The 27,845-nt window shown below is 44.9% G+C and overlaps 2 protein-coding genes across 2 annotated transcripts in view; one reads left to right on the plus strand and one right to left on the minus strand.

Moving 5' to 3' along the window:
- LOC108493449 overlaps positions 1-18,942 on the plus strand; it is a 32,289-nt gene extending 13,347 nt beyond the window's left edge. The window contains exons 4-10 of the mRNA XM_017806864.1: positions 5,668-5,829; positions 8,122-8,308; positions 9,334-9,488; positions 10,712-10,738; positions 12,248-12,366; positions 16,133-16,252; positions 16,754-18,942. Coding sequence (XP_017662353.1) covers positions 5,668-5,829; positions 8,122-8,308; positions 9,334-9,488; positions 10,712-10,738; positions 12,248-12,366; positions 16,133-16,229 — 747 coding nt within the window. The 3' untranslated portion in view covers positions 16,230-16,252; positions 16,754-18,942. The remainder of the gene's footprint in view (positions 1-5,667; positions 5,830-8,121; positions 8,309-9,333; positions 9,489-10,711; positions 10,739-12,247; positions 12,367-16,132; positions 16,253-16,753) is intronic.
- Positions 18,943-21,919: 2,977 nt separating this feature from the next.
- On the minus strand, positions 21,920-27,494 carry LOC108493591 (zona pellucida sperm-binding protein 4-like). The gene is made up of 12 exons (XM_017807195.1): positions 27,299-27,494; positions 26,824-26,945; positions 26,643-26,745; positions 25,928-26,083; positions 25,363-25,550; positions 25,084-25,181; positions 24,602-24,732; positions 24,209-24,398; positions 23,987-24,134; positions 22,622-22,700; positions 22,192-22,308; positions 21,920-22,059 (listed from the first exon to the last, which is right to left on the minus strand). Exons 1-12 carry the CDS (start codon positions 27,492-27,494, stop codon positions 21,920-21,922), a joined length of 1,668 nt encoding a protein of 555 aa, XP_017662684.1.
- Between the last annotated feature and the right edge of the window lie 351 nt (positions 27,495-27,845).

The following is a 27,845-nucleotide window of genomic DNA, read 5'->3' on the forward strand; positions in this document are numbered from 1 at the left end:
CCAGATTGGTCTTGTCTGACAGCTCTATATGCCTGTAAAATTCTTTTAAATACTTTGTGAAATGGAGTCTCAGTTTCCCAAAGCAGAGCATTTAAATAAACACGAGAATAAATTAGAAAGAAGCTGAAGAGGAAATGAAGCTCTTGGTGGCTTATCTTCCCTCCTTTTTAATATCCTCACTGGCTGAGTGCTAAAGCTCTGTGCCCCAGAGCACTTTTCTGTCTTTGTTTTTTGAGCTGTATAAATACAGCTGTGACCTAGATGCTAAGGAAGTTTGCCCCTCTTCACAGAGCACCTCCAGGCTGCTGTATCTCAAGAGCAGTACTCTTCAAACTGCTGGGATGCCAGGTAGCACCCAGAATGACTGGGACAAGAAATCCCCACCGGCTGCTGCACAGCCCTGTGGCTGGTGCTGCTCTGTGTGCCTCAGAGCATCAGGACAGCCTCTTGCAGCTGCAGAGCCTTCTACCCTCACCAAATCTGCACAAGGCTGACCTGCCTTTACTGTCATATAACAGAGGTGGGACACAGTGAGACTTGCTCAGAAGCAATGTCCAGATGATCATCTGTCCATGCAGCTGATGAATCCATCTTGGTTCATCCCAGCTGAGGCTCTGCTTCAGGCATACTCTGTGGTTTTCACATTTGCCTGTAACCTGTCCCAAGACACAACATGGTACTTAGAAGCCAATCTCTTTTGTGGCCTGATGTCTTCTGAGGGACTCAGATACCTCTAGAAATGCAATCAGTGTTGTCTGAAAGAAAGCAGGCCAGTACAGAGTATGCCCGCCCTGCTTGGCAAGAACGTGGCAAACCAAATTGCTCCATCAAATCAATTCCTGCTGCAGTAATGTTGATAGACATGCAAGAGTGCTTACACTGGCTTATATTTAATGCTAAGTGACAGCATTATTTAATTATAGGTGACAGCAACTTCCTCAGTTCTGTTGCTTGTTTTGGGAACAGAGCTTTTAAGTGAGAGGAGAACAGCTGAGTTTCCCTAGCCCAGCTGGCTGTGGCAATGCCAACAGCACTGCACTTACCAGGTCACCACAGCCGAGCAAGGATTCAGTCTGTGGATGAGGTTGCCCCTTGATGTCCTCCTGACCTCCCTCACTGCTGAGGCCTCTTCCAAGAGAACAGGAAGGAAAATACTGAAAAAGAGAGACTGGAAATGGCCAAATGTTTTGACCGTTTGGATTCAGTTGGTGAATGGCTTTGGCTGAAAATATACATCAAATCATTTCAGTCCAGCATTTCTTAAACAAAACTTTCTGATCTTTTGTTTTGAACTATTGTTATTTTGAAATTTGCCTGCATTTGGAAAGATGAAAGAAAGTGGAAGCTGTCAAACAACAAGAGAAAGAACTTTGAAGCCTAAATAAAAGCATTTCCTTTTAATCAAAATTAAATGTTCAGGGTCAGTTTGAAGATACATAGCTTTTGATGCTTTTGCTTTACAAACATTTCCTCACACTTCATAAAGTTTACATTTAAAGCCAGCTCATATCTTAGACGAAGAGAGAGGGTGGGAACACTGTCATCATTAAATGAAAAAAAAAACATTATTCATGCAATGCAATTTATCCTGGGCCAAAGCAGTCAAAATGCTTCTCTACAGAGTGGTATGGTTCAGGGGAGGAATAGGGCAACCTGTGATGGTCATCCCCATAGCCTGTGCATGCTGCTCAGAGGAAATCAGAAGCTATCAGCAAGCACAGCCCCTCCTGGACAGCAGGGTGGAGCACTCAGAAATATACAGCACAATCCCTCTCTTTCCTGTTATTCACAAGGCTCCTGGTGCTGTCAGCTTTCAGTGACAAATGCTTCCCGCTCAACCTGTGGCGTCGCTAATCAGTCGTTCAGAGTCCGTGATGGGAGGTTCATAATTATGTTCCTTGGTGGCAGTCGGTGCAGTGACTGTGCTGCCTCTGTACTGGCCATGCTAATGTGGCAAGAGCACGCAATGAGGGATTTATGGGAGGATGGAGCACAGTATAACTAAAAACTATCCACAAGAGAAAGTGAAGAGCATTGCGTGAAGTGCAGAAACCTAGTCAATGCAAAATACATCAGTGAGCTCTTGTCTGAATGAAGAAAATCTTCCCCTGCAAGCTGCCCATCACCTTAAACTCCTGCTTCCAGGTCCAGCCCAGGACAGTTTTCCATTGAGCCCAACTGACGAAAAGCATACCACGTGTATCCAAGTAACAGATAATGGCTGAAATGAGGCAGGGAAACTGCTGATTAGATGACCAGAAATACAGATATTGATTATAGATCAATTGGACAAGGGGCTTGAAAGCAACTGTCATTCTTGCAGCTCCCACTGAACTTCAAATCTTTGTAGTTCTCAGATGCTGCAGTGAGCACAATGTTACACAAAGACAAGAGAGACAGGCTTCCACCTCTGCAACTTGGGTAGCCTCAGAGGAAAAGTGATTTTACACTAGTCAAAATATTGCCTGGAGGGCTCTGGATTAGCCATAGTTCCCAGTGCAGATACTGATCCTGTATTTTTAAACTTCCTAAGAAATCTGTGGGCCAGCACAACTGAAATGGTTTATTGCCAGAGACACGTACTGAGAAGCTGTCCCCAAAACTTACTCAGGTGAGCACTGACAAGGGCAGAGATCTCTTTTTAGTTACACAGGTGTAAAGTCAGTGTAGTGCACCTCAACTCTGCAGGGTCAAAACTGTAATGGAAGTAACTCAGCACAGCATAGCTGAGAGCCTTTGACTCCTTTTCTTCCACACGAGGGTCTGGCTCAGTCTCATGTACCTAAAAGCAAAATCTGGCACCTACTTATACATTATATTGTTACTTTCCTAGAGCAACTTCAACCATTTGATTCATAAATTGTGTCTGTCTGATCCTTCTCATCTTTACCTTGCAGAAAAGTAGGCAAAGTGTTTTTCCTTCTTCGTAGGTTTCAGAATAGGACAGACCAGGTTCTATGCACTTGGTATCACCAGAAGATATCAAGGGCTGTTTAGGTATTTCTAGTCTATGGAAAAACAAAGTCCTTGAAGGGTTCCTAGAGAGGCCCTCTCTGTGCAATTGTTTTGGGGGAAACCAGCTACATTGCACAAATTTTCTGTATCAAACGCCTACCACATCTGAGCAATTCTGAGGCTAACAGGCTCTGTGGCAGGGCAAGCCAGGTGAAGCAAGCCCCCCCCAAAAAGTTTCTACTCTTGCATGCTGACCACTGAGGTGGCTGGCCCTGCAGGAATGTGCGGCCACAGGAGGCTCTGCCTGATTTTCCTCTTGCTCATTTGCACTTTCTGGGATCACTTCAATAAAATGCAGATAGATTTCCTATCAAATAGGCCAAACTGCCTCTGAAAGCTGGCTGTTTCCTCTGTCTGGGGTCTTTAGCATATTGAGTCCAACCTTCAGTCTGGTTTAGGTCCTCTGCAGGAGTAGATCCACCTAAGACCTGGAGCAACTACTCTGCACCTTTTCCCTCTCATTTTCTGGGCACCTGAATTTACTCTCAACAGTTAGAAGTTCTGTCTAACTTTTGCTAGAAGCCAGATTTTCTCCATGCCTGCCCCAAATACACCTTTTCTTTCCAGTGCCTTCAGCCCTAGACACAGAGCACTGGAAATCAGGGCCACCTTCTCTTCTCTTCACCCTGCTCATTTTGCCCTACCAACCCAGCAGCTGCGGACATGACGCAGGACCGTACAGCATTAAGTACAGGACAAACAAAAAGAGGGTCTCTAACTGAAAGAGGTCACAAATGCTTCATGCTTTTTCTGCAATCTAAGTTAGAACTAAATATTTTATATCATACTCTTCTCCAAGACCTCCTCTGTCCCTTGTACCCTCCCCTTTTGTTTCCACAGATATAAGGAGTTAGATTTGGCTCAGTGTCTCCTTAGGGCAATACACGTGCCAACAGTCATGCAAAAGCAAACTGGCAGGAAGGGGAGTTGCTAGATGTGCAAAAAGAGGGTACAGTGTGGCAGAAAACTTATATTTTCAAGGATAATGAGGAACATCTGACAACCCATTGGGACAGCATACAAAAAATTGCTATTCATTTCAGGACTGCTCAAAATGGCCAAATTTTCAGAAGCTGATACTCATGTACTTTCTGAAAATCATGCTTCTGAAGCTAGGCACCCCTGAATCCCTAGCTGCTTTCAGATATGTTGGTTATAGTGCTTTTGATTCAAGCTTTTCTCACCAGACACCACACAGGCTTTGGTCTCCCTTTGGGTCCTGAGGCTGTGCTCCTTCTCGCTGCACAGCCACACTGAGTACTCAGTTTCATGGCTGAGTAACTTTTGTCTTGCCATCACTTCTGCAGGCTCTGCCTAAGAGGAAACAAAAAATCGTGAATATGAATGACTGGTTGGCTTGGAGTCAACAACCTCTGTCCCAACCTCAGACACAAAACCATCTGGATATAATAATACCTGTTTATAAATAACGTTGTATCATCATTTGTTTAAAAAGAAGTAAATCCTAATGTTGATTATTTTTGAACACACCATGAGCTTTCTGACATAATGAAAAGACAGGAAGAGTCCCAAGGCTGGCATTTCCCCAAAAATTTAGATTGTTGTGGGAAAGGAGACAGAGTAAGCTTCCTGCTTTTGTAGAGGGAACTTATTTTTTGAAGTAAGATAAACTTAGAGCACTGCTTTTGTAAAGACTGAGGCTTATTTTACTTACTGATATCACACGCACATCAGCAGGCAGCGCCAAGGTGGAAGTGAGCCTCTGCATGTGTTTGTTTGCATCACGTTCGACACAGCCTGCTCACGGCACAGGGGAGGACACTTGCTGTGCACAGGGAAGTCCTGGGACCAGAAATGGTGAGGTGCAGAGCAGGGGGCAGGGAAGCATCATTGCCTTTCCTCTGCCACAGGATTTCAGTCTCTGGCACTGCCCTTGGCTGAGCAGCAGTGAGACTCTGGCAGGTCCTGGGTGAAGAGAGAGTGGTAGTAGAGATTATCCTACTACAGCCAGACAGCAAAGTTGATCCTGCAGACTTTCTTCGGGCATCTCTTAAAGACTCAGAAAACAGAAACAGGGATGTAAGTTGGCATCTGGTAAAGACCAGTGGAAAGATATTCTTTCTCTTTGGCAGCTTGGTTCAGACACAGTCTGAAGAGACTCAGTCTCTTAGAGACTCGCCTGTGATGTACCAGTCAGAGTACATCAGTCAAAATGTACCCTCAGGTTGGCCACAATGCAGCAAATCAATGCAACCTGCAGATATGTGCCTTTGGGTAGGAGGCAAGCTCAGCCTCAGTACACATAAGCATGATTTGCACTGAAAACTGTGGGCTAAGTGAGCCATACTAGCCCCAGCCATCTATACCATACAGTAGAATCATATTTGTTTGTAAGGGTCCTATGGGTACTAAAAGACAAAAATTATCCTGAGAGGTGGAACTAGAAACAAGTTGTCATGAGGTTTTCCTCTGTGTCAGCCTGTGATCAGTCAGGAGTCCCTCTGATGGTGGATATTGCTGAGTAATCCAGAAAAGAGCTCCAGTAAACAATGCTGTAGCTGAAATCTGTCTATGACCAAAGCCCCTTGCAAAAGGAAGCACACATGACTGTAAGGAGTGTATAGGGCTCTTAGCTGCTAGTAAGAATTGCTCTGTTGTTACTCCATGGTCCAAGATGCATTGTCTTTGCAGGTGAACCAAGGTAATAGCAAAGCCCTGGGATCTGGTCTGGGATACCTAGAACACATTTGCCAACTGATTGAAAAGATTGGGCAGCTGCAGGAGCACAACCTGCGTCTCCAAAAACAAGTGTGCAGCTTGCAGAAAGAGCAGAAGATGTGCCAGTTAAAAGAGGTAAGCAGACACCATAGCATCTTCCATTAAATTATATAGTCATGGCCCAGATGGAAAGTTCTGTGTGAGGGAAGATGCTAATTTACCAGATCCATCACCCACCTAGGCTGGGTACTTTGGTCTTCAGGGAACTCTTGCCCACCACAATGGGCTTAGTTTCCTGAGCATGGGCTTGGGTTTCTGTTCCTGTTCAATTTTGCTTTCCAGATGTGCTTGCTTCTGTTGAGTTAAAAAGCACCCCTCTCACCTGCTCTAAGTCATTAGCTTTTACTTGTCTACAGTTGTAAACTTCCCAGGAACACATCTCCTCAGTGCTATCAAAACGAAATCTGCAGACCTCCTTAGCAATTGTGTTTTGAATTGAGATATTTCTTCCTTCAAATGTCAAAATCCCAGAATTTCTCACAAAACGACACAATGGGAAAGTGAAGTAGTGGTGCTACTACCTAACTCCATGTTTTCTTTCCCTTCTTGTGCTTCTGAGCTGCCAGATGAAGAATCTCTGACACAAAACATCTCAGTGTTCCCATTTGTCATTTTTATCAGCCAGAGCTAGCTGGGGAATTTGACTGAAATTTGCAAATCATTTCAGCGTCCACCTAAACAGCATTTTTTTGCCCCTGCATATTTTGTTCAGCTCTACCCCACCTCTACTTCTCAGTTCTTTTTCTTCAGCCACCACACAAGGTTTCCAGCTTTCTTCCTCCCCTGCTTTTCTGTTTATTTTATCACTCTCCAAAGGAACAGAAGGGGTTTGTCACACTCAACTATTTCTTCCCAGCTGTGCTGTGGTGAGTCTTTTATTCTCCCGATAGCGTCATTCTTCCCCTGGTGCTGCTCTCCCACCTGCTGGGACTGGATCTGCAGTAGGTGACTGACTCCTCCTCAGAGCCAAAGCCAAGTTCTGAGTCAGGTTGCAGAGCAAAGTAGCTCGTAATTTCCATGTACCCATCTCATGCTCAGAGGAATGCAGCCTCCTACATAGAGCCTGGGAATTGGTAACACATTTCCTGGAGCTTTACAATTGTGAGTCATTGCTCAAAGTAACTCTTCCAAGCTGCAAACTCATCTGGTGTATGTGCCCCCTCCCCAGCTCCCACTGAAATGAAAGGCACCGTGCTTTCATTTAAATATTTGAAACCTTGATCTTCTTGGTACTCTTCAAGATCTCTCAGCAGTGCCTTTGGAGATGCATTTGTCCCATACTGTTCAGTGGGGAACTGGATCCCCAGTTGTAACATTCAACACTTGCACTGTGCTCTACAAAACTGGATGCTCTTCCAGGTGTCTCTGTGGTGCCTGCATCTCCTATATTTGAGCAGCTCTCTGGCATTTTGTTCTTTAGTCATAGCCCCTCTGTGTAGAAGAGGAACACTACTACTACATTTGCCATGAGATGTGAAGATTGCTGTCCACATCATATTTTTGGAGGGATTCCAAAGGCTCCTTTACAAACCATGTTCACTCTTCATGAGCATGGAAAGACAGGGAAATCTATAATACCATGGGCCAAACCCAGCATCTTTCATCAGATTTTCAAAGCACCTCCCAAAGGTACAAGTAATGCAAAGTGCCATGCTGTTGTGACAACATATCCAGATGAGAAGTGACATTGAAACTGTCAATTGCTTGTCTCCAGAGGTGCTAAACTGGTGTTGGCCTGTCCTGGTTCCAAAACTAATAAAGTCTGGTTCCTTTTCTGCTTCAGCTGGATAAAACTCTTCTTGCTTCCTGCCCTACTAAATTCTTGTGCAACATGGTCATGCAAGGTAGAAAATCTCCCCTTTCTGCCCCACAAGCTACAGCAGAAGTACACTGGCTGAAATACCACATATAGTCAATCTGACTCGTAACATGCAAGAGAACTGTGGCATCCCACCAACAAAAAAACAAGATATTGTTGTCTGTGCATATTCCAAAACAAATAACATTATCTTAAAATTCGAGTCATTGTTATAATGGATCTGTTTATTTACACTAATGCCTTAGCTGTGCAGCTCTGTGTTTAGACATTTGTATTCAGTTCTTCCTAGGAAACAAACCAAAAAGATGCTTAGTATCAGGCAATTTAAGTTAAATGCTAATGAATCCATGAAAACTCTGTATTACCAACTCCAGGCTTCTCAGCCTTTTAGAAAATTAAGTAATTTGTCTGGGTTCTGGTGGGTCTCAGGACAAGGATGGACATCCCTGGGCTGGAATGATTGCAATTTGTCTGTGCTATCACACTGCCCAGTTACCTTGGGCTGTTGTAGCCTGAAAGCCTGCATACTTTCTTTTTGTCTGGTATAGGAGTACCTTCTGCAGCATTGCTCCTGTGGAGCTGCCAGCATCTTCCTCAGCTCACATCAAGACATTAAAACAATTTTTGCTGGGAGGAGCAGACCTCACAGCCTCTTGGTTCAGACTGGAAACCCATCTGATCTTTCCATCATTCCAGAAATAGGAGCGAACGCTGAAAAGCTGAGCAGCTGCAATGGTGAGTTCAGATATGTCTAACCTGCCCTCATGTTTGCCACCACTTGGTCAAATAAGCTGACCAGCCACTTTCTTCTCCCTAGGAAAGACAGATGGGAACAGAGCAAGGTGTTAGTAGAACTAAACCTTAGCTGGAAATCCAAGAGAAGCAATTTAAAATGCTTTGTCTATACCTAGGATTTTAACACTGGCTGCTTCACTTGTGTGAATCAGGGCTTTTTGCTCTGCAGCTGTGGCTATAAAGATTAGGATAAATGCATTATAAAATGGGTCTTTCTTTTGGAAACTTAGCATGCCCAAATGGGCCCATTAGTGGAGCCCCTCTGTGTGGCTTTAAAATCTTCCCAGGTAAGGTAGGATTTGATCTAAGATGGAAAGCCTTAAGCCTGTTGTTAGTCTCCTACCCTCTCAAGTAGGCACAGAACACATTCCTGGAGGATGACTTGTTCAATAGACCAAGTGGAAATAAGCCCCAGCTGCAAAGCTTGGATCAGAGACCAACTTTTCCAGAAGGCTGAGAAAGACTGGGCTCAGCCTACTGATGATAAAGCCAGATGAAAAGTCTGGATCCAATGTCAGATGTCAACCAACTCACTAAGTGAGACTAATGAGTTTATTTCAAACCTTGGACTTCAGCCTGTCTCTAATACCCAGTGAAACCCAGAACCTCAGCACACCTCCTAGGAGGATTGAGTCAGGGTATAACTGGCCTTAGGGATCTCTAGTGCTGAGGCTCAAAAATATCCTTTCCTGGCACTTTCAGAGCAGGCTTGGAAGGAAAATAAGATCACGAAGAAACCCTTAGAAAGTCCTGCCATGGTCAGGCACTTTATTGGAGCATTAACCTTTTCTCCACTGCAGTGTGGCATGAAGACACACATAGTCTCATCCCATCTTTAAGTCCTTAGCGTTCTCATCCCATCTGGAGTCGTAACTTCTGTAGTAACTTCCTGGCAGCACTGCCCAGAGGCCATCCTAGCAGGACACTGCTAAGAAAAGCGAGCAAGTCCTTGCATTTTATTGCAGGAAGCGAGAGAGACCTGGAATCAGGAAAGAGCCAGCTGATGGTGGGGCTCAGGAAGTCATCAAACAACAGGAACAACAAGGAGAATGAGTTCAGAGAAGCTGGCAGTATGGCTGAGGGACAGGCTTTTCCGTCAAAGGACCCTTCAGTAAGAAAGGTGAGTGATAAACTTGAAGGCAGACCCTGAGTGGGACCTACGGGAGAAGCAGAGAGAAGTTCTGCTCAGGCAGATGAGTATGGGGTGCCAGGGGAACAAACCAACCCTGTCTGCTATCAAGCAGGGCTGGGGCAATGAGGGCCAGAGTGGTCTGTGTCCCTCTACTCCCAGATTTAAATGAAGGACTGTCTTTATGCCAAGAAAGTTACAAATGGATCACTGGTGCAGGGAAGAGGAACACTGCAGAGAGCAGCATGGGTTTTAGCCCTCACCAACTCCAAACAGCTCAGTGTGTAGACTCTGTCATAAATATCTTCACTACTGATGTTAGTGAGATTAAACCAAGCATTCATGACCACATAAAAAAATTTGAGTGGATCAATCCTTAGCTGGCCACACTTACTACTAGACTAGCAATATATCAATGTAATTAGCTCCAATCCCCAAAGCATATCTTAGGGAATCCATGGCTCTGAAGTCCAAGGGAGCCAGGATGAGTGCTTTCCTCTCCCTTTCTTTCCCATTGTTTGTGGCTGCCTCAGCACTTTCATGTTCCGGTGGGGATCAGAAGTGCTGAAATGCCAGCACAGAGACTCTAATCAGAATATTCCCAGCCCAACAGGAAAGAGGAAGGAGTAGGTCTTTCATGGGAAAGACCCTCTCATGAAATTTCCACCCTGAAGTTGTAGATAGGTCACAAACACTTCGATGAACTTCAGAAATCAAATTAAGGCTGAATTCTGAAAGGTGCTCCATGTTCTGGCTTGTGTCCAGACAGTTTCCAGAGTATTTTAAGCACACAGGAAGTCCTGATGGCTTCACAGGACTGGAGAATAAGATCCATTCTCTTTAAACTGAATCCTCGCGCTCTTTTGTTACATCACACTTTAGTATTGTCACTTAGTATTAGATTTTGTAACCTGAACATGAAATGCCCCATATATTCCTACTGTATGGGAATTCTGTCTGCTACACTCATCCTAAGGGTACTAGGTACTATAGACATGAACTGGCAGTCTAAATACAAAAGAGAGATGAGAGGTGGTAAAAGAAAGAAGAGATTGTCACATGTGAGAGACTGAACAGTAAAGAGATAAAGGACTTGACCAAGGCTATGGGTATATGCCAGGGCAGAGCTGAGAACAAAGCCTAGTCTTTTGCCAACAATGGGAGATGGTCTCACTGGCTTTTTATTTATCAATGTATTTGCCTTTTGTTTTTAGGGTCTGGATGTCAGCAAGAACATCTCGGTACGTACTGTCTTTGCAGAATATTTTCAACTTGTGCCTGCATTATCAGGGACCAAGCTTCTGTACTGCACAGCATTGTACACGAACAAAAGAGGTTTGCTGACTCCCGAAGTTTACTATCAAAGTAACAGACACACAAGTATTATGACTTACCCGTGTGGCCCCTTGTTCTGCCACCCCCACTGCAGACGACAGCCCTCAGGAGCAGGCAACTGCTCAGGCTTTCTGCGGTATCAGCTGTGCTTGCTTTTCTGAGACAGCACCAGCACAACGAGGGACTAACTGCTGAGGCCTCCAAAACCCTGTTACAGCACACATTAATCCTAGCAGTAAACACAAAGGTTTGCTATTTCCATGAGTAAACAGTCTCGTTTACAGGCAATTAACTCAATAGCACAGAATCTTGTGTTGCAGTTCTCAGCTGAACCTGTGACCTCATCTGAAGTTTTGAACTGAAAACTTTGCAGAGCCCCAAGAAGTTACTGCAGTAGGCACTGCTGGGGCTGGTACGTGTGGCTGGGCAGCTGCCAGGTTGTGCTCTCAAAGTGGCCACAACTCCTGTAGTAATGGCTCTGCAGGTGGCACAGTGGGCAGGAACCCTGGGACAGGGCAGAACAATGCTCCAACCGTGATAATGGTTTGAGAACTTTAGTGAAATGGGAATCGTTTCTACCTGTTATGCTAGTTCTGGGGCATGATCATTTTTGTTCTGTTCCCAAAGTTTTCCAGCCATCACTCTAGGAAATTTAAAACTATATAGAAAAAGAACATTAAAATTTTTGATGCTTAGCTCCTTTTAGTTCAGGAGTCCAGATGACCTCAGCCTGGAGAGAATAAACATTAGGGATGGCCTCCTGAGACTCCCTGACCTACTGATAATCTCTATTAGCATTTCAAATGTAAGGGCCCAATAGCTGTGGCTTGCAGACGTGACAGGGAAAAAAAGGCTTGATCTCTTCTAATTCATGGTCCACAAAAGTCACCACCTTGAAAAGGGCTGATAACAGTGCACCTGGCCTAATAGAAAGGATAAGAGAGTCAAACTGCTTTTTTGGGTTTTGTTGTAAAGGCCCCCTGGGCGCATGTGAGTAGATAGGAAACCAAACGGATCTTTTCCTTTAGTACAGTATAACAATAGGGTAAAACTGCCCTTAGGCAGCTACTTAGCACTCACCACTGAGGTGCCCTCACTCTCTGAACCCTGAAGTCAGATAGAACAGCAGCGTCCTAGACAGGGAAATGTTACCAAACAAAATACGAAAAAAGGATGATGTTACTCACAATTCTTCCATCCTGTCTCCTTGTTCCCTGTATAGGTACAGGCTGGCCACTAGGTATCATTGCACAGTGTTAAAAATTCTTTTGTGGGACCTGACCCCTATCTGTCTGAAAGAAGTTGCCCTCTTCCCACCACCCTGGAGTACCCCAAAGTATCATATGTTGGCCAGATGAGGTCTGCCAGCAACCTGCCACTGGTCTTTCAAGTTGTGGTTTCTTTTTGCTCCCTAGGGTGAGAGCCATGCTTGGGGGAGAATGAGAGATCTTATGAGAAAGACACGGTTGAGAAATCAGAACAAGCTGGGACTGACCTCTGCTGCTCTGAAGAGGTCCTGCCCACAGTTGTACAGGTGAGGCAACGCTATGGGAGATTTTCACTTAGTATTAGGAGAAGGCGATAGAAGATTTACCTCTGGTTGTTGATGCCTGGAGAAGACCACTCCTTATCTTCTCTCCATTGCATATGCTGGTCGTGGCCAGTAGTGCTATTTGCTTCCTTAGTGCCCAGATGCTCTAAGATCCCAACTGGATGTTACCTGTGAGAATAATGGAAACATTAGGGTCCCTAAAAGATGGTGCTTGCCCCCCCAGCAGGACAAGGGGATGATGACAATTAGCCAGAGCCACTCTGTAGTCTAATTACTTGTCTTTCTGCTCCCTCCTAAGCATTACAGTCAAGGTTAATGCTCTCCTTTGTCCACTTTCCCACCTTTCATCCAGTGAACAGTAACCAATATGGCACCTGATGTGTGATGGGATGGGACAGTCAGGATCAACGGGATGGTTTCCTGTCAGAGGAAGGGAGATGAAGTTTACTGAGCATATGCTCATGAGTGGGACCTGCTTGTTGCTGTAGATGAATATTTGGGTCAAGCACAAGGTCTTATTTCTATTAAGGGTTCCATGCTGGTCCCTTAGACAAGGTTGTCTACCAGGCTAGTTACAGGCTGGCCTCTGAGCTATACTGTGTAGTGCATGTCTATCTGACAGTGCTGCCAGCTACCCCTTGTACAGATATTCCCAGTGTGCTTGCCAAGTTCTCCCAGCTAGTCTGATGAATTTGGAGTGTTTGTGTATATAATCAGGTAACAGGAAGAGCCTGGGTATCTTACTCACCAAAGCAGGAGCATTACATGGAGCTGTGCACCTCCCTGTATGTTTTTTCAGCTCAAATGTGCTTAAGCCCTCCTCAGGTTTTAGAGCGGGTGATGGTAGGGAAACAGCAGTTGTTTAAGCACTCAGGAATGTCCTATTGTTCCCCTTAAGACAGCCTGTACCTACCTTACAAAATACATAAGGGAACTGGGAATCTTATAACTACAGCTCAAAAAAACCCCTCTGTAGTTCATGGAGTGACTTTTCCAGCTGGGAAAAGCTTGGTTGGGGCCCAAGCACACGTAACAGGCGAACTTCCTCCTATTGTTTGGGAAACTGAAAGAAACACAAAGCAGAAAGAGATCAAACAGTTCCATCTAAAATAGATGGTGAACCAGCTGGGGAAAAAATACAAACTCCTGTGAACCTTTCCTCTAAACCTCAATAGAATCAGGACTTTATTTGGGTTTCAGAAAAGTTCTGTCTCTTTAACCTCCTGCTTGGCTCTTTCCCTGCAGCACAGAGGACAGTGCCAGTGCTTTCTGCATGAGAATTGAAGGCGAGATCTTCAGGTGCCTAAACTGATATACTTCCAAAAAAGGGCCAGCCCAACAGCTCCTAACAGAAATTGTAGCTCCCTAGAAATTTCCATGAGAACTATGGCTGTCATGGAAATGCTATACAGTGAGATGCCAAATGGACAATTTTTTACCTGGTTGTAACTGGGCAGCCCCAGACATCTCGTACACTGATTTTTCCAGGCTGCTTTCTATAGCTGATGAATGGCCTTTTCTTTCACTTAACTTTCTTCTCGTGTATATCTACATGAACACCTTGGCTCTACTTATGCCCCTTTATCTGCCTCCATTTCCTTATTCCCTAGCCCTATCTGTATTTGATCTTGTTCTTTTTACCCCAAACCCAGCAATAACAATGTACTGACACTGACCTGGAAAATTTGGGCACCTTGCTCATGTGGCATTTGGATATGCAGTTGCCTTCAGGCTCCTGTGAAATAAAAAGTTAGGCTTAATGGATCAATGACAGACCAGATCAATGACAGGCTGGCAAATGCTGCTGGACAGAAAGACAGACTCTTTGTAAAGCGAGAAAGTCTCACTCATCTGTAGCTCTTGGCAAAGCAAACCTTGAAGGCCTCATACTCTCAGCATTTAAAGCCACTGTCTTTGTTATAATTTATGAAACATGTTTGTCCTGGCTCCTAGTCCTTTTTATATGTGCAGGCATATGGAGCTGGCTGGCTTTTGCTTACCCGGGCTTCCTTGGGCTCCAGGTCTCGAACTGGAACAGGCTGGATCTCGGTGCCCTATATTAACACAGCTCCCAAGGAAGAAGAGTTTGTTGCTTTTGACACCCAGTCCCACTTGAGTCATTTGGGCAATTAGAGAAAGTCTCTTTGTTTTTGTTTTTGTAACTTGGTCAAAGCAAATCCCCTTTTATGCTCCCACTCTGTGTATGATGAATGATCTGCTCCAGGGCGGTTATTTTGTTTTTCTTTTCTGTCTCCTTTTTTTTTTTTTGTTTTAAACATCCACAAAAGAATTCTCATAGTAGAGAGAGAACTTGGTTCTTTTAGAAGGAGAGAGGGGGGCCTGCCAAGGTAAACATACTGGCACAAGACTCAGTGGTTTGTCATACATTGTTCTAAACAGGCTCAGGTTTTCATTTCATTTTCTTTTTCCTGCTAGTACATTTATTCCTGCAAAGCAACATCTATTTTGTGCAAAGGGGCAGAACAGGCTGATGACTGACTTGAGCATGGTGTTATGAACTTAGGCAGCACAGGGACCCAGCTTTCCAGGACAGGACCTAATGTGAGCAGCTTTGAGCAATCCCCTCCTGACATTCCTGTGCAGACATACCCACCTGGCTCTCTAGGGGAGCTATAGCTTTAATGCAGCTGCATGGGCATGAGCTAGCCTCAAATACAGTATTTTTCATGGTAAAGATAATAGTTTCAGTTTGAAGCCACCAAAAGCTTGCTGCTGTATGACACCTACTTTGTGGTTAGGGCAAAGTCATTAAGGAATGACAAGCGCAGCTCTTGTATTACAAACCCCTATCTTCAGTACTGTACAGCAAAGGTTGAAAAGGTCCCTAGAACCTCAGACCCAGGTCTGAACACTGCTTTTCACTTGGGAAATTACTACTAAGGGAGATCCCTGTGCTCAGGGCTGAGAAACAGACAAAGAATTAAAGAACATCATCAATGCAGAAGTTTGACCATCCCATAGTAAAAGAACTAAGAGCTGAACAAACAAGAAAACATGCAACATTTAGATAAAAACCAAAATAGTTGTTGACAACAGAAAGAGTCTGCACCACATCAGTCAGGACTTTCAGTTGAAAATTTTTCAAATTAAATATTTGAAGTAAATAGCCATTTATTTTCTGTAAATAACTTTCAAATACTGCTTTAAAAAAAACCCAAACTAGAGCTTTTCTTTCTTAAACAGAAGCCATTTTAAAAAATGTTTAGAAGGTATTCTAAAAGGACATAAGTCCTGGAGGCCTAAGCTAAGTAATTTCAACCAAACAGGATATATTATACTTATTTCAATCACGTCTAATAAATAATGAACAAAAAAATAGGCTGGAGACAGTCCACAGCAGCTAGCTTAGTGTTGCTCTTCAAAACACTTAATTTCCTATTTACTACTTCAGGCCAGAATTTTTAACTTCACTGTGACATTGAACCACGAATCTGTGCCCCGGCTGCCAGCTAGGCAGAAAATACTGGTTGCTCTCAACAAAATAATGTTTGTGTCCATCCATTAGTGTGACTCCATGCCAAGTGCTGCATTTTGTGGCTCTCTCTTTTTTTGCACGCTGCCACAAATATTTGGACAGCATCTGTTTTGGAATTTCAGACTGGAGAAGGGGAAGCTGTTTTGGGTATAGCTTGGATGTTGGGTACATATGCACAGCATATTAACGTTAAAAACACAGCCATGCGTTCTGACCCCTGTCAAATTCAATTGTATTTTTCCATTTGTTAAGGCCAGATATTATGTCTTCGGAGCTGAAGAAAACTGAGAGGAACTCCATGATCATTCTGGGACAAAATACAAAGAATGAAAACATGTGGCCTTTCTGATAACACGAGTCAAATGGAACAAGGTAAAGCAGCATGTGTTTCCTTGTAGGTTGGGGGATTTTTTTGCCTCTTCTCAGCACAGAAATGAGGTAGTCCTGTTCCTTCTTCCAGACACAGTCCAGCATGCAAAGACAGCAACAGGTCTGATTTTTGAAGTTCAGATTATATGGGTTTACACCTGCTGGTGACTGGCCCATATATCTTCATTTTTATAGTCCTCCAGTTTTTCGTTTGTTGGTTTTTTTTAATTTTAACCCACAATTTAAACTGTAGTCATACAGGCTACATCACACAGCCTTTTTACAAAAAATAAAAAACAGCACCAAATTCATTTACCTACAGTCAGTCAAAAGACTCCCAAATAATAAGCCAACCAGATGTCTTGGGAAAGAGACAATCCGTCCCTAATAAAGACTAAATGAGAACCAGCCTCTGTTTCATCTGCCACCTTCCCAACTCAGCCTACAGGTTAAATGCAGAAAAACTCTCCCTAATCTCACATTCACTGTATGTTTCTGTTTCAGAAAGGCAACATGAAAACACCAAAGGACGCAAAACCAAGAACTCCAGGGTTACTTAGTGCAATCTGCATCCTACAGTTGTCAACAGAGCAACTCTGATTTGAGCATCGAAAGGGAAAGAGGGAAGGGGGAGGTTGAGAAGGTTCTGTGGACAGAGGCATCCTCAGCTATGTATGGCTTCGCTCCTGAACTTGAAGTGTATTTACAAAAGTCATGGATGAAAATTGCTATTAGCATCATAGCAACATAACCAACAGAGACTTTTAAGACTCAGAAATTCTTCCTCCAGTCTGGGTTAGGAACAGAACTACCTGAAACACTGAAGCTTTTAAACTGTCATTGCTTTCTGGGGACCTTCTCCAGCTGAAATAAACGTAAGCTTTATGGGACACAGCATCATCTAAAGGAGTGCCAGGGACTCCTTGCCCAGCGCAGAAGTGGCTGTTGAAAGGAGAGCCTCCTCCTTCTGGGGGTCTGAGTTGCAGTCTCTGCTTGTCCCCAGCACAGCTCCTCCCTTCAGAGCAGCATATGGCCAGCTGTGCCTTTTTGCTGGAATCCAACAGGTAAACCAAGTGTGTAAAGCTGAAGTCATTCCTCAATCCAGGATTAGCTTCCCATCCTGTGAGCCTACTCCTTCTGCAGGGGCCCCCAGGCTCCAGTACTACCCTACACAGAAGCTGGCATTGTGCATGCTCATTGTAGAGACCAGAGCGAGAGGTAATGCAGGAATCAGCCTTTCCAGAGACTGCAGGGCACACCCAGGGCAATGCCTCTGCTTCACTGGGCAGCCCAACTCTTGTGCTATCAGTATTTTAATTTTTCTTTCTTTTTTTTTTTTTTTTGGCGGCAGGGGGAGGGGCAAGGTGGGACACCAGGCTTGAATTCCTACTTTAAAGTTACATTTAAGTCCTCTGTCTGTGCAGGTGAGAGCCTGAGGCTGTAGGTGGAGCAGTCATGCTGCTGTGTGGCTCAGCCAGCAGTCTCTGATAGGAAAAGGTGAGAAGGAGAGCAGAGCTGCAAGGCAGTTATTCAAATACATCCTTTATAAACTGCTGCTCTTTTCGGATACATTAAGAACTGTATAACAGTATGAGTGTATTTGGTGGCTGCCTTATTGCCACATGTTTGCTGATTCCAGACTCAAGGAACAGACAGTGCATGCTTCTGAAAGTCCCATGGTTGCAGTGGTCTCTGCGCACCAGCTCTCATTGGTACTAGCAAAATAATTAATGCACATGGAGTAAAGATTTAAGTAAACTAAACTTGCCACTTGATAAAGCATCATTCTACCCCATAAATTAAAATCTAATTAGAAGTTAAGCAACTGGTGTTTAAAAATCTCTCCCCAACCCAAACTTGCCTGAGAACCAAGATTTAAGAAGCTTTGGCAGACAAAGTCTCTCAGTAACAGATGCTTCACCGTTGCTCATCCAGATCAGTTGGAGCCCTTGGAGTCCTCCAAACCAGAGCAGGATCTTTTCTGGAATTCAGAGCAGCTCAGCCATGCTCTCCGAGGGCAGCTATGGTTTGCAGGGATGAGTGAAGGCAGTAGCCCACACCTAGTGCTCCAAGTACTCAGAAGGGTTGCTACTGTTGTTACTTAGCACCTCAAAAAAAACCCCCACAAAAACCCCAAACAAAATAACCAAAGCCCAATTAAAAAGAAAAAGGTCTGTGCTGACTCAAAGTTAGCACCCTAAAGTAGGTGCTGTGTTTAATGTTTCAGTTGTAGCTGCTGCAGGACTTAGTTATTCACTGTGTATCTTGCTAGCTTCATCCAAAGCTAGAAAGATTTATTACTTGATTATTCTGTGAATAATCTGTATATCTCCATAAATACAGGGAACAAAAATCCTGCATTAACATACACCCTCCATTATCTCTCCAGCTTTACAGAGACTGTAACGAATGTGAATCAGTGCAAACTGAATTTAATGTGTTTTAAGACGTAGCATCATGAACTGGTATTTCCTACCACCATCTCCATTCATGTTATAAGTTTGTTGGTTTGTTTTTTTTTTTAACTCAGATGAGCTAGCACTCTTTTTTATTACAGCATTATATTAAATATATTCATGTATTTTCAGAAATAAATGTATTTATAATGTGTAACATACTGTATAGTTCTCTACTCCAGGATGCATTGTAATACAAGCATAAGAAATTTAATAAAAGCATCACTATTATGATAATTGTCCTCAGATTTTATTAATGAACACCTGGCTTGTAGTATAGCAACTACCACACCTTTAGGGTTTCAGGTGAGCATAGTTGGTCAGGAAAAGAATTGTTACCTCCAAGCTTCTAAAGAACTTTTAACTCTGGCAAAGAAACAAGTTTACTCTTTTGAAGCAGGTGCTGTTCTTAAAGATCTAGATGGCAAAGAGAGCCTTTGGAAAATTCAGATACAGCAAAGGGTAGGTGTTAACTTTGAGCAGCCCTGTATTAGGTGCTGTTGCTGGGCTTTGCTTCCAAAGTCCCAGAGCAGGCAGCCACAGACAGGCAGCACACACACCACTTCCAAGAAGAACCAGTGAAGGCACTAGGGACAAAGTGTGCTGATGCTCAGCACCAGGGTTTCTTTCCGTAAATCTGGGTTCAGCACTGCACAACAGCCTCAACTGACAGATGGCCTCAGGACTGCTTTTCCTCAGCTCCTTCATTCCCAGCCAGCAGCACCCTCCTGGACAGAGCAGCTTTCCTTCACCTGCAGAAGTCTAAGCCACTGTCTACAGCACCTCACACCACCTTTAGTTCAATAGCACAACCAGGTGGTACAGAGTGAAGCTAAAGAGAGTGATGACACAAGAAGTCACATACAGGTAAGCAAAAGTCAATGAGACCCAACTAGAGAAAGCAGAGGCTTAGAAAAAAATAAGCCAGAAACACACCTGTGAAGGTAGAAGGAAACTAATACACTTTCACAGAAGGAAAAAAAAAAATCACATAGCAGGAGCCATAAGAGCCACTAACACCCCAGTGGAGTTGGAGAACAGGCAAGGAAGATAGGACCAATACACCAGTGGAGGAAATCTCCACGTGGCCTACCTTTCACCCTGTGCCAGGGTTTCACAGGAACAGCTCGCATCCCTCTGCTGCTCCTGCCCTGTCCTCCTGACCAAGTAGCAAGTCTTAAACACAGAAGACTTCCCAGAGTAGATAAGAGAATTAAGTTCACTTCTCTGCTTACCCACTTGGCACTGCATGCACCCTACACTAAGCAGCAGGTCCATTACAGTAAGACCCAGCTGTGCACTAGAAGGGACAGTCCCTGCAGGAAAATCTGTCTGATTCCCAAAGGCTATTGACCCCAGAGCTCCCTGCTACTGTGGGATGGTTCAGCAACACCATGGAGGGCAGCAGGGACTTGGCTCTCCTAGCCCCTTCAGCATCCACACAGGTTTCCAAGCTCTCTGAGTAAATATTTCTGTCTCCCTTACTGAGGGATAGGAAGGCTCCAGCAGCAGCCAGAGAGGCGTTTAAGTCTCCGCTTGAACACTCAATTAAGACCAGTGCCAGAGCACCCTGCCTGGTGGGCTGAAAAGGTGTGGTTTATATTACTCCTCTAATTGCTCAGTTAATTAACACTACAGACAGCTGCTAAAGACTTGTCATAAAGCACACTATGTTTACACTCTGCTTTGCCAGACAGAGCTCCACCTGTACCAAGGTCATTTAATTGCTAGAGCCACTCCTTAAAGGAGGAGGTTGTTTGACCTATCTTCAACTGAAGATTGTTTCCTTCACCCTCCCACCATACAACTTGAAACAGTCTTGTCTTCTGATTAGTTTTAAAAGCAAGCAAGACTAAGTCACTCGTTATCTGGAAAGTACCAGGGAAGAGCAGTTCTGTGAGAAAAATAAAAACATGATTCCTGAAGTTTCTTGGAGTAGGAAAGGAATTAAAAAGCAGATTCCAGCACCTTAACACCCTCTAATCACACAGCATGTAGCCTAATTAAAAAAAACAATACCTGCTACCTCAACAAGCTACTGGTCAGTAGCACATGTATAAGTGCTACTCTTCCCCTTTAGAGGCCCCAAAGCAGTACAATTAAGAATTCTCTCCTGCCTTAACAGGGGGAATTTCTGATCAAGACTGTGGGGGGAAAAGGGAAATACATTTTTCCTTCCTGTCAAGGAGTACTCCATTAGCTATTAGGGGATCTCAGTGCGAATGCAAGCACCAGAGCTACCCCAGGCTGGGCAGGAAGGAGAGGGGTGGAGCCCCTTTCCTCTTCTAGTGCCTGGAGAGTTTTGCTGTACTTCTTTCACTCAGGACCTCAAAAAGCTAAGAACAGTGCTACCCAGCTGCTGTGCCTGACAACAACACACTGAACTGCCCCAATGCTTAAAACAGCAAGTTTTATTTCTCATCTCAAAAAAAAAAAAAAAAAAAAAGCACTTCTCTGGCACTGTTGTGCCCACAGTGATGTCAAATAAGCTTTAATCCAAGAGCTTTGAAGACTCTTAACTGTCTTGTCTCACATGAAGGTTTGAGATTAATCTTTTAGATTTGATTTTTTTTTGCCCTGAAGTTTTAAAGCACCTAGGCCCTTTGGGAATTTTTTCCCAGTTGGAATTATGTTTCTTTGCTCTCATTCCCCAGAAAAATCTCACTTGCTGCCTTCTATTTCTAGGGCAAGAGATGTAAGTTCACACATACAGCATCAATAGAAAGGTCCATTTGTGCAGTGCTTTGGCATCCTTGCTTTCTAGTCCTGGCAGATGAGGACACCCCTGACTTACCTAGTGACTCAGGCAAGCAGGCAATCTCCAGCTCCTCTGCACAGACACAATACCTGCTCTGCATTCCCAAAGGAGAAGTAGTCGCAGGATCCACTTTTAGTTAGTTTTGCTGCACTTCTACTCAGTGTTTGAAAGGATAGTAATTTTGAAGGCTACCTCAATCACTGAGAGAAATGCAGACATCACCCAGCATCACTCCTGCCTCAGTCTGCAGACCAGGCCATGACAATGGCTCCCTCGTGTAACTGGTGGACAGCTAACACCAAACCCACAGCAGAAGAATTCCAGAAAGTGAGATAGATTCAGAGCATTTGGAAAGCTTTCACAGCCACTGGGATAATTTTTACCTTGCAAATAAAGTTTTACAGCTGTGGTCTCTAGGAGAAGCTGTACCACAGACCAAATGGTTTGACAGCCACTTTATTGCAATCCACTGATTTCATTTGCTGACACCTTCCTTTGCCACAGCACAGCAGCTACAAGGACCATGCACAGAACTGCCCCGATTGCCACAGCAGCAAACCCCAGAGCCCAGGGGGCTGCAGCATGCATAGCTGCTCCTGTGGGGGAGAAACAACCCAATTAATGCTCCCAGTGAGGCACAGGGATGCTTTAGGGGTGCAGTCTGTCTGCAGAAAAGCCTTAGACCAGCCCCCTTCCCCAGACTGGCTATGCTGGGCTGCCACACTTACCAAGGCCACCCTTAGCTGTGCCCCATCTTAGCTCATCCTGGAGGAAAATCACAGGGCCTTTGCTGGAGACATGGGAGGCACCTTCCTGAAAGTGATGCTCAGCACTCCTTTTACCCCCTATAGAGCAATGTAAAGGTTGTAGATGAGAAGATGTATAGCCCTGAAGGTCAGCTTCTCAACACATACAAAGCTCTGAAGGCCAGAAGTTTCCATGTGAGTCCACACAGAATTAGGAGCCTATGAAGACCTCTGCCTTTTTGGCATAAGAGCAAGGGCCTTTAGCCAGTGGAAAGAAGCAGGAAAAGCCTTGTCAAGCTGTCCATGGTTCAAGGGAATTAGTCCATACTCTTTATATCCCCTGCCTGTGCATCTTGGAGGCTAGAACCTTGTTGCCCCTTTGGATAGGGAAGCAGAAGGGTAGGACACTTACTGATTCTAGCAGGGCAAGTGGAGGTGCAGGACTCCTGTACAGATCGGTGGCACACTGAAGCACTACAGTGAAGGTACACCTAGAAAGAATAGAACACAGCCTGGAATCACTCAAGCAATGTCTATAGACAGGCGATAGCCTGCTGAGGTGCTTTGATCCCAGCCAGCAGCTAAGCACCCACACGAATGCTTCCTCACTCCCCCTGCTCTGCCCCAGTAGGACAGAGAGAGAATAGGATGAGCAAAAGCAAGAAAACCTAGCTGGAGAGAGATAAAAGACAGTTATCTAAGTGGAGAGGAGAGAAAAAAAACAAAACCAAAGCACAAGTGATGCAAAGGCAAATCTGCTCCTACAGGCAGACTGGTGCCCAGACAGTCAAAGCATCAGCTGCACTGGAAGATGAAATCCCTCAGTGTTTATTGCTGGGCATGAAGTCATCCAGCATGGAATATTCCTTGGGGTTGAGAGATGGCAGAGAGAGGAGAAAGAGCCTTGGTGCTATGAAAGCACTATTCAGCAAACAGTGAGAACATCAGAACATTTTCAACACAGTTTTAGCCACAAATCCAAAGACACAGCACCATGTGGACTGCTACGAGAAGAGTTAACTCCGCATCAGCCAGACCCAGCACACCAGGTCACAGAAAGGAGAAGGCAGGAAGATCGGTTTGGCTTGTTTCACATTCAGGCTGTAGCCTTGGAGCCCTCTGCTGTCCGCTGAAGGCGGCTTCGGTACCTTTACAGATTTCGGTGAAATCTGGCATTACAGCACTTCTCCCACCCACCTGGGATACAGCTGCCCGAGCACCACTACAGTGCGACCAATGCTGGATACAGCTGTGACCCGTTTTGAGTATTAATTGGTTCCAGGAGCACTGAGCAAACAGCACAAGGCATGGTGAACTTCATATGCCTTAACTGTGCAGAAGTTCATGATATTCAAAACCCAGATGCTTCACAGATACTCAAAGCTATTTCAAGTCATTTTGGCTAAGAAATTTGGTTTAGAGACTATTGATTAGCATAGCTAGAGCACACAACTTAAGCTAATTCACCAGAACAGCTTAGGCAACAAAATAGCCTTTGCTTAAGTAAACTACTACCCTTCTAATACGCTCATTTTCTGTCACATCCCTCCAGAGATGTATCTTACCTCTACCATATTCATCTCAGTGAATAAAGTTTGCATCAACCTATCCCCTTCTGTTTCAAGAGGGGATTTTCCAAGTCTTTGCTCCTGCCCCTGCCTTGCCCCCCCATCTACCTCACAAGGAGGCCAAGCACTTCATAGTTATAAAGTGGTTCTTATTGCTCATGTTTTACTTGTCCTCAATAGGAAGCTAGGCAGTCAGGACAGGATCTTACCAGCCCAGAGAGCTTCTCTTGGGAAGTGGAGTCCATAAAAGTGAACGTGTGGAGGGTGAAACGCTGGTAATGAGAGGGGAACAGTAGTCCTGAGGCAAAACTCAGAGGCACCAGTTGTGTCTGATAGTTGTCCCCTGCATAAGGGCACCTGAGGAGGAGAGGTGAACAGTGAAAAAAGAGCAAGTTATTCCCCTGACCCAAAGTTGTTTACAAGTAACTTACCCATCCACCAAAACAGGCCACTGCAGCTGTTGCTGGGGATTGGTACTTGGTGTGGCCCAGCAGTGGTGCAGAACTAAAATCAGGTCTGGGTCTGTTCTCTGAAGGATTTTGACTTCTGCATAAACAGGGTCTCTCAGAGTCTTCACAATAGGATAGTCACTGTCAGTATAGTAGGAAGTATAACTTCCATCTGGAACAGAAGAAACCCAAGAGCCATTTTAGAGTAGGAAGAAACAGGAAGAGGTATCCTGAGAGCATCCTTTATAGACATATCTGTAAGTTCCCACCATGGCTGGGAAATAGTGCTGGATTAACCAGTCAATACTCCCTTATTACTCAGAGACCAGAGCCCTGCACCAAGAGGGTTGAGTAAGTCCTGCCAACCTCTCCTACCTGAGGCAACACGCAGCTCCAAAGACAGAGGACCTGGCTGGGACACAGCAGGGAGTGGTGGTAATGTGAAGACCTGAACACTCAGGGGAATGGTGCTCCCACTGGTGGAATAACTACATCGGACATGTAACCTGGTAGGACAGGAAAGCTCCAAATCAGGCATATAAGAAAAGTCACTCTGATATCTCCTTCCCCCAATATGGCAACAAAATATCTACTTTAATTAGTTATACTCCTAATATTCCTAATCTTTCTTCCAACAGTTTCTTTTGAGAAATACTTGGGATTCTCTTTAGACTTTGGATTTGAAAATCTCCAGACTGTCAATGATCAGCACTAGCTTTATTCCCACGAACTAGAGACATACTAGTCCTTTGTCTACTCCAGTGCCCTGTTGTGAATTTAAAGCTTGTGAAAAGCAGGAATTTCTCCAGTAACATTGAACACAATGGCACCCAGCAACATCAGCCCCAGGATAATACCTGAAAGTGCTATCCCTAGTGACAGAGCCAAGGCTTGCAGTTTTCACATCCCTGGATGCCACCAACTCATTCTCATATATGGCTTGGTCTCCAGTCACCTAGAACAACAGACAGGCACCATCACTGTGGTAAAGTCAAGCTGGATCACTACGAGGCTGGAGAACAGCACTTGGCCTCTGGAAGTCTATAGGGTGTCCATTAAGTAGCCAAAGCCACGTCAGGTTGTGCCAGGTCTGCCACCTTCTGCTATTCCAGCCTAGTGACAGCTGCAACTCTTACCTGAAAAGTGGTGCCACAGGCAGAGAGTGGGAACTGGTACACAACAAATGCATTGTTTTTCACAGTAGGAACACAGCCAGTACTGTGCCCACTGGCCAGTTGCACAGAGTCCAGCACAATGGGTGGCAGGGTCACATCCCGAGAAACAGCAATGGAAAACTGGCCATCTGGTGTGCAATGAGCTGTCACTAGAGGAAAAGATACAATCAATCTTAAGCTCAGAAAGAAGAGGAATGGAAAGGAGACTCAAAACATCACAGCAAAGATGAGGCCAGCAAGTTTTGCAAGTTCTCCTGCCTTTAAGCCCTGAAACAATTGCTAAGCATGCCAAGACAAGTGCAACCAGCTCTAACAGCAACATCGATTCTGGCCATAAACCCAGGTCTGTTGCAATACACTTGAAAAGGCTGGACACCTCAATAGAACATGGTATTCTTGACAGGCAAAAACATAGCCCTGAGCCACCTGCAGGACTGATAATACACCAACTCTGCTCTGACAGCAAAGTGAGGAATCCTGTTTTGAAGCAACTCAGCAGGAGGAGAAGACAGCTGCTCAGGCTTACCTGTGTTACCAAAGTAGCAAGGATTTACCCTGTCTCTAGGGTCATAGCAGCAGCCTCGCGCTTCACAGTTTCCCTGGCTGACAGGCAAGGAGGCACACGGCAGCCGGTCCTGGCTGGGAACAGCCGAACAGACACTACTGCTTGGAGCATCTAGGGCTGGAAAAAAACAGCAGGAGTTTGCAGCTAAAGCACAAAAGCAGGGGGACAAAGACAAAGGACTTTGGTGGAAGATGTCCTGGTGACTCTACATAAAAATGAAGGGAAAATAAAGTCAGGTGAGGGTTAAACACATGGCCTGCAGGTGGCATGGAAGCCTGCTCAGAAGGGACATGCATTTCCCTGGAACAGAATCTCCCCTAGAAGCCATGTACAGGAGACTGGACTTGTATGAGATCTGTCAAGATAAAGTGTTTTGGATCAACTCTTGGTAGTTAGGAAAATCATTGTACCTAATCTCTGGCTCAACCCCTGAACTTGCAGGGACCCAAGCAGTCAAAATATGGCTAGGAGACACAGTGAACATATTCACCTGAAGATCCTGCAAAGACACACAAGTTCCCAGCAAGTTGGTGGTTCCTATGTCCAAACCCTTTTCCAGGGAGTTTTCTGCACAGCAGAAAGTCCCCTTTCCTAGCCCCCAGACTGACTAGGAACAGCCAACTGAAAGCAATGGCACTCATCACCCACAAGATACAAGCAACTATCAGAATCTTACCAGGAAGGTCCACGGGGCACCTGAGCAGCGTCTCTTCATGAAGAACCTTTTGCCCAGCAGCATCTGTTCCTTCAAGCCCAACCAGCAGAAGGTAATGGCCATTCTAGGGGAAAGCCACACCAGTCAGGACAGCCAGAGCAGCAGTAGTCACAGTCTCAGCAGAATCCATAAAGTCACTCACCCATTCAAAGATATAACAGCCAGTATAAGAAACCAATACTTTCCTGGAGCCATCTGGAGTCTCAGATACCAACAGCCCACAGTCAGAGTCATTCTGCAGAGCATGTGCCTTCCCCTCAGTATCTACAGAAAGAGAAGACAGCAGCAGTAGCTTTAACATCCCACATTACAGATAGGGTCCACTACAATCCTACCTTTCTGTAGGAAACAGGGACCTAGCCAGTATTAGGGTCTGGACCAGGAGGGGTGCATGTGAGAGAATCCAGCAGCCAAGACCATCTAGATCCAGGCACAGTACTTCACCAAAACCCTGGACTACTGGGGCACATAAACAGCCCCCTGATTATACAAGATGCACTGAAAGCTGTTCAGCAACACTTCACATCAAAACCCACTCCTTCCTCCTCATTCCAGGCATACCTCTGCAGTGTGCAAAGATATGGCTAAAAATGCCTCTGGACACTGCCCTCACTTACCCCAAGTAGTCAGCACCAATGAAGCATTCCCTTCCCAGCCCAGAGGTAAGGTGAGCTGTAAGCTTTCTTGGCCACAAATCAGCAGGGTGGGATCAGAAAAAACACTACGAGCCCCCATAACCAAAGCTAGGGGACCAAGAAACACCCAGAAAAGCACAGCACCCAATGCAGCCCCAGACTGTCCTACAACACCCATCCTGCTCTCTTGCTAAGGACCATGAAGTAACTGCCCTTAGCCTAGCCCTTTTAAACTGGGGAGCCAGCTGGGATCAGAAATCCCTGAAGTGTCCAGGTGGGCCCAGCCCAGCAGTTTTTAGCACCTGTCATTGCCCTCACCTGAACCCAACAGAGCCTGCTTGCACCCTTTGAAGGAAACCATAGAGCAAGAGCTGAGTGTATGTCAAGAGATGGGTCTGTATTCATACTGTAGAGCCCCAGCAGGGTCTTCAAATCCTTTTTGTCACTGTGAGTTCTTCCAACAGCCGAGACATGCAGGACATCTGCCTGCTTTTCCCCAGGTGCCCTATTGCTGCTCTAATTGCTCATT

Source organism: Lepidothrix coronata, unplaced genomic scaffold (genome assembly GCF_001604755.1).
Source record: "Lepidothrix coronata isolate B3197 unplaced genomic scaffold, Lepidothrix_coronata-1.0 Scaffold17, whole genome shotgun sequence".
NCBI classification, from domain to species: domain Eukaryota; kingdom Metazoa; phylum Chordata; class Aves; order Passeriformes; family Pipridae; genus Lepidothrix; species Lepidothrix coronata.

Excerpts from the sequence above, each read along its gene's own strand:
- LOC108493591 (XM_017807195.1), bottom strand. The coding sequence starts at position 27,494 with ATGGGTGTTGTAGGACAGTCTGGGGCTGCATTGGGTGCTGTGCTTTTC. Across the intron at positions 26,746-26,823 it reads GCTGTTATATCTTTGAATGG|AATGGCCATTACCTTCTGCT; the intron begins GTGAGTGACTTT and ends GCTTTCCCCTAG. Across the intron at positions 22,309-22,621 it reads CACTTGCCCTGCTAGAATCA|GGGGTAAAAGGAGTGCTGAG; the intron begins GTAAGTGTCCTA and ends ATTGCTCTATAG.